The sequence below is a fragment of the Nicotiana tomentosiformis genome, chromosome 5 (genome assembly GCF_000390325.3).
Source record: "Nicotiana tomentosiformis chromosome 5, ASM39032v3, whole genome shotgun sequence".
In the NCBI taxonomy this organism is placed as follows: Eukaryota; Viridiplantae; Streptophyta; class Magnoliopsida; order Solanales; family Solanaceae; genus Nicotiana; species Nicotiana tomentosiformis.
Window position 1 is genome coordinate 10,083,738 of NC_090816.1, and position 15,161 is coordinate 10,098,898.

The following is a 15,161-nucleotide window of genomic DNA, read 5'->3' on the forward strand; positions in this document are numbered from 1 at the left end:
TTTGTTTTTTAACAATTACGCCGTATGGTGGCGTAGCCCTATCATTCAACCAACAAAGAGTACAAAAATATGAAGGGGACCTATATTGTTACCTTGCAAATGAGGCAATGAATACCCCTATTTATTAACTATTTACTGCCCTTATGCATTATATACATAAACAAAAGTGCTCTGTGCAGTTTGGCATACTACCAATCAACAAAAACTCTTCACAAAAATTTATTCTTTCTATGTTTATGCCTTAGTGACACCATCTGGATGTAATCCAATCTGTAAGGTCTAATTGCAGAAGAATGAAGATCATGATAGGAGAAAATAAGAAGTTCTTCATTGTCAATGCTCCATTTTGCTAATGCATCCGCAACTTGATTAGCTTCTCTATAACAATGGTGAATAACACAATTGAGTTGACCGGCAATGTCTTGAATTTGTCTAATAATTGCCTGCATTTTCCAAGGAGGTTTTGATTTACCATTGATCAAATCAACCACAAGCTGGAAATCGCACTCCAGTATAATGTTGTTACAACCATTGTGACTACACCATTCCACCCCCGCTCAGGCTGCACTAGCTTCAGCCATGTTGCTACTTGTTCTGACAATTGAAGAAGCAAACACCATAGTTAGCTTACCCATGTGACCTCTGCAAATTCCACCAATACCTGAATTTCCTTTCGCGTCTTTGATTCTATCAGTATTAATCTTAAGCCAATATTCAGGAGGTTTATGCCATTTAACAACTACATAATCAATTTTAGGAATGAGTAATAACACCTGTTGTCATATATCTACCCAACTCCCTGCCCATTGCCTATTACACTTAGCCTTTGATATCACCCATTTCAAGTGGGATAAAATCTGGTAATGTATTCTCTTCAAGTAAACTCTAGCATCGCCATATCTTACTAAGCACTGGCCTTCCATATCTCCCAAAATATTACCACAAGTGTTATCTGAAGAATAGTTTGATGAATAGAGTTCTTTGGTTTGATGTCCCACCATGTTTGTATCATAGCTCTAATAGGTATATCATCCCATGTAATACCCATCGGTCTCCCAAAGAACTTCCAAGTCTGTTCAGCTACAATACCACTAATAAATTATGATGAAGAGTTTCTCTTTGTGGGTTAACACAACAAAAATATTTGGATACCATACTCAGTCCGAACTTAATAATTATGTCATCAAAAGGTAATTTCCTTTTCAATATTCTCCATAGCATAAAAGATATTTGAAAAGTTAATTGCTTATGCCAAGTTTTCTTCAAGAAGATACAAGAGTCTTTTCTTTGTCTAACTCTATCACAGGCTGAAGATGTAGTAAAGTTACCAGTACTATTAGGCATCCAAACTGGTATATCATAACAACTTTGGTTCCCTATGCCAATAGATCGAATTTGTTCTATAAGGAACTCTGGTAACTGCAACTGATCCACGTCCCATTTATCATCAGTAATAACATCTCTAACAACCTTGACCCTATTAATGTCTCGTCTATGAATGATTTGATCCACAACACCCATTTCAGACCAATTGTCCCACCAAAAACTATTATTTCCAGCATTAATTTTCCATAGTAGTTATTCTTCCACCTTATCTCTGATTTTGAGTAAGTTCTTCCATGCATGAGATTGAAAAATATGAGCATGAACAATAACATGATGATTAGTACAATATTTTGCCATTAAAAAAATTGACCATAAGGATTTGCAGGTTCTGAACCTCCACCACCTCTTCATAGTCAGACTTCCACTAACATCCATAATACTTCTAAACTCTAACCCTCCCTCCTCCTTAGGGTAACATAGATTGGACCATGAACTCCAATGATATTTTTGCTTACCTTCATCTGATCCCCAGAAAAATCTCGCCATATAAGTTTCAAGTTGTTTCAGCACTGTTTTTGGAGGTTCCAATGCTGATAGCAAGTAAATGGGTTGTGATTGCAAAACATGTTTGATGAGTGTAGCTCTGCCACCAACAGACAATAGTTTTCCTTGCCACCCAGTGGTCCTCTTCACAAGTTTAGATACTATCTCACTGAAATGCGATATTCTCTTTCTTCCTACATATAATGGGCATCTCAAATATGTTATAGGGAAGTTAGAATTCCTGTAGCCAGTTACTTCTTTAATCCTTTGGATGGCAATGTTGGATGCTTTAGGATCCACCAGAAAGCAGCTCTTTCCTGTATTGATCAGTTGCCCGGAGCACTTCTCATAATTCTGTAATTGATGCATGACTAGTTTTAATGTTCTCTTGCCACCAGAAGAGAAGATTATTACATCATCTGCATATGCAAGATGAGTAACCTGTAGACCACTTTGCACCATGCTAAAGCCCCTGAACTGATGAATATGAGGTAACTGATTAAGCTTAATAGACAAAACCTCTGCCCCTAGAATAAAGAGAGATGTAGACAATGGGTCTCCTTATTTCAAACCTCTAGTAGAATGAAATAATCCTTTCCTGTCCCCATTAATAAGCACAGAGTACCATGCATTTGAAATAGACCTCCAAACTAAATCAATCTAGTTCTCTGAAAATCCAAACTTTCTCAATGCATTCAACAAGAACTTTCAGTTAACCCTATCATAGGCCTTAGCCATATCCAGTTTAATGACAGTGTTTCCTCCAAAATTCTTCTTGCCAATACCTTGGATAATCTTCTGAGCTAATAAAACATTTTCTGTAATGGATCTTCCTTTTAGAAATCCGGTCTGATTGTCAGAAATAATCTTTGGCAATATGGAGTTCAATCTAGAACTCATGATTTTGGAAATTATCTTGTTAGAGTAGTTACGGAGACTAATCGGTCTCATATCATTGAATGAAGAAGGATTCTCAACCTTAGGTAGTAAAATAAGGCATGAGCTGGTAAAGAATCTGCTAAGTTCTGCTCCACCAAAAAATTGCTAGATAAAATCTATCAACTCTCGCTTGATGATATCCCAACAACTTTGGCAGAAAGACCCTCCAAATCCATCTGGTCCTGGAGAACTATTCAGATTTAGATCAAAAACTGCTTTCATAATCTCCTTTTTATCAGGGATGCCACAAAGCCTAATATTATCCTCATGAGTAACCTTCTGATCAATACAATCCAAGTGTTCCAGCTCTAGTTTTCCTTCATCTTTAAACATAGCTAAAAAATATTCCACAGCCTCCCTAGCAATATCTTCATCCCCATTGATCCATTGCCCATCAGATCTTTGGATACTCTATATAGATACCCTTCTTCTTCTTTCGTTGATGATTGGGTGAAAATATTTAATATTGGAATCTCCATCCTCAATCCATTTGATATTTGCCCTCTGCTTGAGGATAGATTCCTCACATTTTAATCATTTTGTGTGTTCTGCTTGAGCTTTATGCACTTGAGGTCTGAGGTCTTCAACATCATTATCAATGTATTCTATTTCAAGATTTTGCATTTTATGCTCCCATTCTTTGAATTGATCAAATACATTCCCAATTTGCTCTCTGGACCACTAACTAAGCTTGGTACTAACTTGTTTCAGCTTGAGTTGTAGTCTTCTCGTGCAGTTTTCCCCAACGTCCACATTCCATGCCTCTTGCACAATCGTTTTAAAATTTAGTTGGTCAGTCCAGAAGTTCAAGAATTTAAAATATTTGATAACAGGCTGTTCTAAAGTAGAACACTTCACTAGCATAGGTGTCTGGTCTAACCCTGTGCTTGATAAATGTTCTATATCAAGAAAAGAAAATTTGCGAGTCCAGTGCTGATTAATAAACACTATATCTAGCCTTTTCCAGATTCTTTGATGCCTTCCCCTTGCATTACACCAAGTGAACCTCAAACCTTTGTAACATGCATCCACCATACCATAATCCTCCATACACGATATAAATTCCCAACTCTTCTCTATTATGTGAGGATTCCCTCCTTTCTTTTCTTCTGGACTCATAATTGCATTGAAATCTCCACATATGCACCAGAGATCATCAATATAGTTGCTGCAGTGTATCAAATTATCCCACAAAGGAACTATTAGATGTTGTTTAGATTTAGTATATACTGTTGTGAACCAGACAACTTCACTGTCATTCTTCCTGGTAATCTTGAGTGTAATTTGTTGCTCATTATTCTCTGCCACTACTGCATCAAATTCAGCTGACCATAAGACCCAGATTTTTCCATTACAATTTGCATAACAGCCTTCGAAACCCAAACCTCTTCTATATTTGTCTATTTGTTCTACTTTAACAAAGGGTTCTTGTATAACTATGATTTGAATTTTATAAAGACCTGTTAAAAATTTTAACCTTTCAAAAGCCCCCCTAGACTTTACTCCTCTAATATTGCAAATGATTGTGCTAATCATTAAGAACATCAGAAGAAACTTCAACACTTTGAGCTGCTTTCCCATAGCCCTTGTGATCGGGCGAGGCTTTAAGTTTAAAATTATTTTTTAAATATAAAAATACGTCATTTTTATAAGAAAATCTTTTAGAATAAGACTAAAAAGAAATAATGTCACATGGGATGAAACAAATTTATATGAAAAATCATGAGAAAGACTGAGCTGACAACATATGAAGTTGGGCCGGTCACATCCGGTTATTTACCTAATTGGGCTGCCTCGATATGACATGTTTGGTCCAACCCACTTTACATGAAATCCGATAATATAGGAAAAATGTATATAGCCGCTCTCAAAATAATTGTAAAATATATATTTGTTTTTGTATATTTATACATTATGTATGTTATATATAAAAATTATACAAATTTTATACTCTTGTTCGACTATCAAATATAAATAGTTTCTTGCGCGGGCTAAAAATGAAAACCCCCAATAATATAGAGTTTGAAAGTAAATGTATGAATCATATACAAGAATCCAAGAGTTATATTGTTTCTATTGAAATTGGACACAATGTCCACTTCGTTGTGCCTTGGTGTTTTGATCCTTGCTATTGCACTATCCAGGAGAAAATTAAGCTACAATTATTTTTTTGGTTCATTTTCCGCACTGCGTTCAAAACCTGAAAATTTTTATTCCATTGGCGAACAAATCTGGTTCCAAACCATGGTGAAGAGTTATTTGATACCTATACTGATGGGATATAGTAGGGATCTCATGAAATTAATCGAGGTACGCAAGTTGACCCGAACACTACTGTTATATTTAACTTAGATTCAAAGCTTTTGCCTCATATATACAACTCATATTACCTGATACCCTTTCGCGTCACATACTAATGTAGAATTTTATTACAAAAGGTATATTATATTATCATGAGAGAAAAAGAACTGTATAGATATAAAAGTTTTTCTATTATAGTGATCGCAGGAAGAAGACATTCGTGAAAAAGAAATTCAGGGATTTTTTTTATTATTATTTTTTGGAAAAGAAACTAGGGTGAAATAAAAATTTGTCATTTCTATACATTCCATATTGCTCTACCAAACAAGAAATAATAAAAGACGCATAGATTAACCTTTATTTTCCTTGTAACAAAAAAAAAAACTTTAGTTTAGTCGCTTAAATTAACCTTTATTTTCTTTGTTTTTTTCCTGCTTTTATGTAGTCATTTTTTTTCTTTTTTTTTTTTTATTGCAAGTATCTAATTTTCTACTCCTCCATTTACTTAGCATGAACACTACGAGAGTCAAACCACCTAATTTTTAGTGTGAGTTTGGACATAAAATTTATATATTTAAAATTATAAAAAAATATTATAAGTTATAATAATTTAATAATTAAAATAATGTAAAAAGTATTTTAAAAAATCATGGCCAAAATAATATTTTTTTGACTCTCCAATTAGTAGCTCGATTACATTAAATGCAATTAGATATTCTTACGGCATTCCGGTTTCACGTTCTCATTATAACGTATTTCCACTGATCACTCTTTTCTTAGTTGATGATACCATTTCAAAAGTAGAAATGAAATCAGGTAGCCACTCTACGTGCTGCTATTTAAGAATTAGCCATTGCATTATGAATTTTAGTTTTCAGTTTAAAATTTTGGCACAAAAATATCTTGAATTATACTGAAATTATAATTTTTAATTTAAAATTTTAGGATAAAATAAGTACCGACTAATCTCTAAATAGCATCCCCAAAAATGACTATACATGTAGTTGCCCCCATTTCAAACGTGCCAAACAACACCTCTTGCTTCTTCTTTGACTCACTAGCAAATCTTAAACATATTTAACTTACTGACCTTCTAAAGAATTATTAGACTATTGATATAATTTAACATGTTAAAAGAGATTGTCATGTATTTTGTTTTTCAAAATAATTAATTCTATTTATACGGATGAAGGGTAGTTCGGTGCACAAAGCATCCCACGTTCAAGTAGGTTCCGGGAACGGCCGCACCTCAAGGGGTGTAATGTAGACAACCAATTCTAATGCAAGTATTAATGGCTGTTTCGACAGCTTGAACCCGTGACATTAAGTTATACGAAAACAACTTTACAGTTACTCCAACTTTATCCGGAATGAAAGCAATGCATACGATGCGTAGAAATTAAGTATTATATTTTGATTGAATATCCATTATTTTGACTTTTGAGGGTTCTGTTGGTCCTTCACAACTGAATTAATGAGGCAATTGGTCCAATATTGGACCATAGCATCATTCGTTTAGGAAATCGCTCCACATTTTAAAAAGGAAAAATGACACTACTGTATAGTCGCTCTTAAAATAATAGCCGGAAAAATATATTTTATATATATATATACGTTTTGTATGTTATATACAAATTTTATATACTTTTTCGACTACCAATTATAAATAGTTTTTGGCGCTGGCTAAAAGTGATAGATATCCCATCTAGAAACTTGCATTTAGGGATTACGTTATTCATAATAACAAGTGGGGTTTCTGCATGACTAACAGTGGATAATGAAAAGGCCATTTGAAACCTGATTCTCCTGTTTTTTTCACGACTAAATCAAATTTGTTTGGCATGCTGTCTTGTTTGGTATGAGGAATAATGGATAATTAATCTTTGGATTAAATTTGAGATGAGTTCATCTTACGTTTGGTCGGGATAAAATTGCAGTATAACTAATCCCGATATTAGTTATTCAGGGATTATGATGTTATTTTTATCCCTATGAAAGAGTGGGATAACAATCCCAGGACAACTAATTATAAGATAACTTGTTTCCCAACCAAACGAATTGTTAAAGACCACAGAGCGACTACCTATCCGGATGAGAAACGTAACTTTGCTATGTTTAAAAACTTTAATTTAAGATCTCTCTCTTAGGGCTCGTTTGGTATGACAGATAAGGGACTATTAATTCCGGCATTAAATTTGAGTTGAATTTATACCATTTTTGGTTGTAATAAAATCATGGTATAACTAATTACGATTTACGGGATTAGTTATTCCGGGATTGTTGTATTTTTATCCCTATGAGAGGGTGAGATAACTAATCTCGAAATAATTAATCGTGCGATAACTTGTTTCCCAACCAACCAACCCCTTATTGAAATCTTTTACAAAATAAGGTACCTACTCAAGGAAATAATTCCATCTTGGTCAAACTCAGGAAGTAATTATAGAATTTGTTATATATTTTAATTAAGATAAAAGGAATAGGGAGAAGAGGCACAACTAAATATTGCAGAAGTTCCTGAAAAGTTATATCACTTCAGAAAACATAAAAGAAATTCTAAACGTTAGAACTTCTCACTTCTCCTTCCCTCCTATTTTTATATTTAAAAAGAGTTTAATCTTCTGTAACTCAGTTAGATTATATACATTTGACTTTTCTTCACTGTTCGTATTTGTCATTGTATTGATAAGTTATGTAAAAACTGATGAATTCCTTCGAACTCGTATCTAATATTATACTTCGCCCCTACAGTAGAAAGTAATGAGCAAAAGCCATATACTAATATTTTATGCATGTGAAACGAACGTTGACAGTCAACAGTTCTCGAAATGGAAAAAAATAAATCATTGTTGGGTAATTAATTCAAAATAATTCATAGAAAAAATCATGAAATCAGAGCAATGATCAAATCCCATCACCTGTCAATATATATTCAATATGCTAGCTATTGCTACTTGGCCTGCACCATTTAATATTCATTGTCAATGTCTCATATCCCACCGCCATTTATGACTACCATGTCAAAATTAAAATCTCATTCATACTCTGATTGCTGTTATATATTAAATATATGTTCGAATAATATGTTTCACTTACTAAGGCTTTATATTATTTGTTGTTTCAAATTTTTTATAATTATAAATTTTTCGGTTTGAAAGATTGTGTTTTACTGTTGTGTACAGTCAAAATCGATTGTCAGTCATAAAGACCGGTCGAGACAATGACGTTTCAATCGAATGGTATCCACATGACAAGCTCGGACGAATTCCTAAGTAGGGTCGTCAAGTTTCGAGCTATAAACGGCAAAACTCGATATCATTATCGAGCCCGTGTCCGAATCGGACTACGGGGCAACACCGATCGATACAGGCCCCGAATATCGATGCCCCAAGGCAGACCGAGCTCGAACCAAGACTGGGGGTTCGATCTAACACCGAGCTCGAGCCAGTGCCAAGCTCGCAGACAAGAGCCGTTACAACCGCACCGAGAAAGAGAATCTTGGCGAGAATCAAGGAAGAGACAAACCATCATGGGTCCTCCACTATATGTATATTTTATTATGTTGTTATAGATAAAGCAGTGATCCTCTACTATAAAAAGGGGATAGACTGCAATAGAGGCAGGCTCTCCAAGATACATTAAGATTTCATTGTGCTTGTTTTTCTAACTCATTTCAGTCTTCCCGTCCATCATTCCCATTTTATAGCAAAAATACATGTATTGTCATGTTATATCAAAGGAATTCGCATACCCTTAGAACCATATCTAAATTTAACGTTATCCGATTTTTTCGGGTAAACAGTTTGGCGCCCACCGTGGGGCTAAGGGTAACAGTGATTATTTGATATAAATCTACAGTACACTCCAGCTTACAACTTCAAAATGGCTCTACCTATCGACCTCGAAGCCGGCCTTCAAGATGAAACCAACAACTTGGCACCCGGGGCTGGAAGGCTACCTGACGACGGCAACAAGGCTCGAATCGAAGAACCCGAAATTCGAGCTGAAGTACCATTGGATATCAATTCACAAATAGCTCTAAAAGTGAATCAGCGTTCTGAACCGGAAAGAAGCGTTCAGGGCGGTGCTCGACCCATAGCCCGAGACACCTACAACACGAGGGAAATAGGGGTCAGCTTGCATATGATTTTCGAAATGTTACAAGCCCAACAAACAGCGATAGCTCAGTTGCAGAGCCGAACTCATATGCAAAGCGGGCCGAACTCCAATCCGCTTCTTCGAGAAGTCACCCCCAGAACGGAGTCCGCCATAGTGAAATCAAACGAGCAGGAATCGGGGACCGCTCCTAAAATTGCTAAATTACTCGAGGAACTCACAAAACGAGTCGAAGCCAACGACAAAAAAGTGGAAACGCATAACGCTAAGGTCGATCAAATCCTGGGGGCTCTGCAAATGATAAAAGGGCTCGATTCGAAAAAAATCATACAAAAGCCTTTTCCCTCGAGCGCGGCCCCAAAACCAATCCCCAAAAAATTTCGTATGCCCGAAATTCCCAAATATAACGGTACAATCGATCCTAATGAACACGTCACCTCCTACACATGTGCCATCAAAGGCAACAATTTGGAGGATGATGAGATCGAATCTGTGTTGTTGAAAAAGATCGGGGAGACCCTCGCAAAGGGAGCAATGATCCGGTATCACAACTTACCACCAAATTCCATTGATTCTTTTGCCATGTTAGCAGATTCATTCATAAAAGCACATGCTGGTGCCATAAAGGTTGCAACAAGGAAATCAGATCTCTTCAAAGTAAAACAAAGGGGTAACGAAATACTGAGAAAATTCGTATCCCGATTTCAAATGGAACGTATGGACTTGCCACCAGTCACAAACGATTGGGCCGTACAAGCTTTCACCCAAGGACTGAACGAGCTAAGTTCGACAGCATCACATCGGCTGAAATAAAATTTGATCGAGTACCCAGCGATAACTTGGGCAGATGTACACAACCGATACCAATCAAAAATCAGGGTTGAAGATGATCAATTGGGAGCTCCGTATGGGCCCGTAAGTCAGAACCACACAACCACTAAAAATCAGAGGGAAATCAACAGTGAACAAAGGTCGAACAGAGACCGATACCAAACGTATGACATAGATCGGATGAACAATGGTTCAGCACGTGATGCGGTTCGGAACAACCGAAGGACTGATCGGGGACAAAATTCTCGGGGACTTATGAGCAAGAGCGGCTTTGATAAATATGCCGATCCTATAGAAGACCCTCGATTATCGGAGTATAACTTCAACATTGGTACATCCGCCATCATATCGGACATCGGACGTATAAAAGACACCAGGTGGCCTCGACCCATGCAGACTGATCCTGCCCAAAGGAATCCTAAATAAATGTGCGAATATCATGGCACCCATGGCCACAGAACGGAAGATTGCAGGCAACTAAGAGAGGAAGTGGCCCGCTTATTTAACAAAGAGATTGCAGGCAACTGAGTGACAGGGCGAAGAACCATTTTAGGAACAAGGAATTCGGCAAGCAAAACGAGCCAGAAGAACCGCAACATGCCATTCACATGATCATCGGCAGCGTCGATGCCCCTTAGGGACCGATCCTTAAACACACTAAAACATCGATTGTGAGGGAAAAACGATCTCGAACTCAAGATTATACACCCATATGGACTTTGTCCTTCAGTGATGAAGATACAGAGGGAATCATCCAATCCCATAACAATGCACTGGTAATATCCGTACTCATGAATAAAACTAAGATTAAGCGTGTGTTAATTGATCCAGGTAGCTCGGCCAATATCATCAAATCGAGGGTCGTAGAACAGCTCGGCCTGCAAGATCAGGTCGTACCGGCAACTCTGGTTCTAAACGGATTCAATATGGCATGTGAAACCACCAAAGGAGAGATTACCCTACCAATAAACGTGGCTGGAACCATCCAGGAAACAAAGTTTCACGTGATCGAAGGTGATATGAGATATAACGCCCTTTTCAGAAGACCGTGGATCCACAGCATGAGAGCCGTACCCTCGACCCTACACCAGGTCCTCAAATTCCCAACATCGGGAGGTGTCAAAATAGTGTACGGAGAACAACCGGCCGCAAAGGAAATGTTCTCCGTCGAAGAAGCAAAATCAATATCCTCGTCTTCGCCGATAAAAGGATCAGGTTCAGAAGGAGACACAATCGGAGAGCAGAGCGCCAAATAGCAATCACAGACATCGGCTTCGACCTAGCCAGGTAAGCAGAACATTGAAGAAGATGATTATGACCGATGGATCCCTCGATCCTTTATAACCCCCGATGATTTCGATGCCACCAAATCAACAATTGATGAACTAGAGCAAATCATACTGATCGAACACTGGCCCGAACGAAAGGTATACCTGGGAACGGGTTTGAGCCCCGAACTCAGGAAGAAACTCATTCAATTTCTTATCAATAACATCGAATGTTTTTCCTGGTCCCATTTAGATATAACAGGGATCCCGCCGGATATAACAGTGCACCAGCTAAGCTTGAACCCTAGGTTCAGACCAGTGAAGCAAAAAAGAAGGGCCCAGTTCGAGGAGAAGCACACATTCATAAAGGACGAGGTAACTAAACTTCTCAAGATAGGGTCCATTCGGGAGGTAAAATACCCCGAATGGTTAGCCAATGTGGTTGTAGTACCTAAAAAAGGAAACAAACTTAGAATGTGTGTGGACTATAAGGATTTGAACAAAGCATGCCCTAAAGATTCCTTTCCACTGCCCAACATCGATCGCATGATCGATGCCACGTCCGGCCATGAGATCCTCACCTTTCTCGACGCCTATTCCGGGTATAATCAAATTCAGATGAACCCGAACGACCAGGAAAAGACTTCATTTGTGACCCGACATGGAACATATTGTTATAACGTAATGCCCTTCGGGCTAAAAAATGCAGGAGCTACTTATCAACGCCTAGTAAACAGAATGTTCGAAGAACAAATAGGTAAAACAATGGAAGTCTATATTAATGACATGCTAGTTAAGTCCCTGCGCGCAGAGGACCATTTGGCCCATTTGCAGGACATGTTCGAGATTCTGAGAAAATACAACATGAAGCTCAACCCCGAAAAATGTGCTTTCGGGGTCGGTTCGGGCAAGTTCCTCGGCTTCATGGTGTCAAATCGGGGAATTGAGATCAACCCCGACAAAATCAAGGCCATCGAAGACATCACCATCGTAGACAGCGTGAAAGCTGTACAATGGTTAATGGGAAGAATTGTAGCCTTAGGCCGGTTCATTTTAAGATCATCAAATCGAAGTCACAAATTTTTCTCCCTACTCAAAAAGAAGAACGGCTTCGCCTGGACACCGGAATGCCAACAAGCGTTACAGGATTTGAAACGATATCTATCGAGCCCACTACTGCTTCACACTCCAAAAACTGACGAAAAACTATACTTGTACTTGGCAGTATCGGAAGTCGCCGTAAGCAGTGTCCTAGTTCGAGAAGATTAAGGTACGCAATTTCCCGTTTATACATAAGTCGGACCTTAGGAGAAGCGGAAACTAGGTATCCGCACTTAGAAAAATAGGCACTTGCGCTGGTAAGCGCATCTAGAAAGTTAAGTCCGTACTTGCAATGTCACCCCATAAGCGTATTAACCACCTGCCCACTCCGTAATATTTTACATAGGCCCGAACTATCAGGCCGATTGGCCAAATGGGCCATCAAACTCAGTGGGTACGATATCGAATATCAACCCTGTACGGCCATCAAGTCTTAAATTTTGGCAGACTTCGTGGCCGACTTCACGCCAACCCTCATACCCGAAGTCGAAAAGGAGCTCCTTTTGAAATCGGGTATATCTTCCGGAGTATGGATCCTTTTTACGGACGGTGCTTCGAATATAAAGGGGTCCGGGTTAGGCATAGTTTTGAAACCCCCCACGGGTAACATTATTAGGCAAGCTATTAAAACTATCAGATTAACTAACAACGAGGCCGAGTATGAAGCCATGATTGCAGGTCTCGAACTAGCTAGAAACTTGGGAGCAGAAGACATTGAGGTGCATTGTGACTCTTTGCTGGTGGTGAGTCAAGTAAACAAAACCTTCGAAGTCCGAGAAGGTAGGATGCAAATGTATTTGGACAAACTGCTTATCACTTTACACCATTTCAAACAATAGACCTTACGGCATGTTCCACGAGAACGGAATAATGAGGCCGATGCTCTTGCAAATTTGGGATCGTCGTTCGAGGTAGATGATTTGAGCTCGGGGACTGAAGTTCAACTTTCAAGATCGGTAATCGAAGATGGGCACGCCGAAATAAATTCTACTAGCTTAACCTGGGATTGGAGAAATAAGTATATTGAATACTTAAGAAACGGAAAGCTCCCTTCAGACCCTAAAGATTCCAGGGCCCTACGAACTAAAGCCGTTCCATTCACGTTGGCTGCGGATGGAATACTATATCGAAGAACATTCGATGGACCGATGGCGGTATGCGTGGGTCCGGGAGATACCAATTACATCCTCCGGGAAATACACGAGGGCACTTGTGGCAATCACTCCGGTGCCGACACATTAGTTCGAAATATGATGAGAGCGGGGTATTATTGGATCGATATGGGCAAGGATGCAAAAGAATTTGTTCGTAAATGTGACAAATATCAAAGGTTTGCGCCAATGATCCATCAACCCGGAGAACAACTTCACTCGGTCCTGTCCCCATGGCCATTCATGAAATAGGGAATGGACATCGTCGACCCTCTGCCATCGACCCCAGGTAAAGCCAAATTTATTTTATTTATGACTGACTATTTTTCTAAATGGGTTGAAGCGCAGGCGTTCGAGAAAATAAGAGAGAAAGAAGTTATAGACTTTATTTGGGATCATATCTTATGCCAATTCGGGATACCCGCCGAAATAGTGTGCGACAATGGGAAGCAATTCGTTGGCAGCAAAATCACAAAATTCTTCGAAGATCACAAAATAAGGAGGATATTATCAACACCATACCACCCCAGTGGGAACGGTCAGGCCGAATCAACGAACAAGACTATTCTTCAAAACCTGAAGAAGAGATTGAACGACGTGAAGGGAAAATTGAGAGAAATCCTGCCCGAAGTCCTTTGGGCATACCGAACAACGTCAAAATCCAGTACGGGGGTGACCCCATTCTCCTTAGTATATGGTTCCGAAGCATTAATACCAGTCGAAGTCGGTGAACCTAGTCCCAGATTTCAATTCATGACGGAAGAATCAAATAGCGAGGCTATGAACACCAGCCTTGAATTATCCGATGAAGGACGAGAAGCTGCCCTCATCCGATTGGCCGCTCAAAAGCAACGAATCGAAAGGTATTATAATCGAAGAACTAAACTTCGCCATTTCAAGCCCGGGGACTTAGTGTTAAGAAAAGTCACCATCAATACTGGGAATCCAAACGAAGAAAAATTAGGACCAAATTGGGAAGGACCATACCAGGTGCTCGAGAACGTTGGAAAAGGATCATACAGGCTCGGCATCATAAACGGCAAACAGCTATCAAGCAGTTGGAATGTATCACATCTAAAACGGTACTACTACTAAGGTATGACCTTTCCATATTCATCTAACTAACCCATGCAAAAGTTCGGACAAGAGCTGAAGAAGATCTTTCGCTTAAAAGCACGCGTTGCACTCTTTTTCCCTTAGACCAGTTTTCTCCCAAATGGGTTTTTCGGCAAGGTTTTTAATAAGGCAACCATCGATCGTGCTACACTTTTGACAATATCCGAGGCCTCTTTCCAATCGACATCGAATACCGGGGGGGCATCAGGGCCCTCAAATACATCGAGTTCAGATGCAAGAAAGTCATCTCACAACAATAGGGTTCCAACATGAAAAATTGTAAGAGCCAAATGGTCAAAATGAACCATGCTCATATAGATTTGCCCAAACATAAACACATGTGCAATGACTTGAGATTTATTGTGCAACCAGAATTAAGCCTACATGCTACTTTCATTCCGAGTTCGAAACATTCACTCGACCATTATGCCTAAGGGATACTTACATTACTTCGAGTTCGAATCATTCA

General features: G+C 38.7%; 1 protein-coding gene across 1 annotated transcript; it reads right to left on the bottom strand.

Annotated features, from left to right (window-relative positions):
* Positions 1-209: 209 nt before the first annotated feature.
* LOC104117277 (uncharacterized) lies at positions 210-4,389 on the bottom strand. The gene is made up of 6 exons (XM_070175597.1): positions 3,511-4,389; positions 2,972-3,219; positions 2,587-2,758; positions 1,842-2,346; positions 600-739; positions 210-494 (listed from the first exon to the last, which is right to left on the bottom strand). The coding sequence occupies exons 1-6, from the start codon at positions 4,387-4,389 to the stop codon at positions 210-212; spliced, it is 2,229 nt and encodes a 742-aa protein (XP_070031698.1).
* Between the last annotated feature and the right edge of the window lie 10,772 nt (positions 4,390-15,161).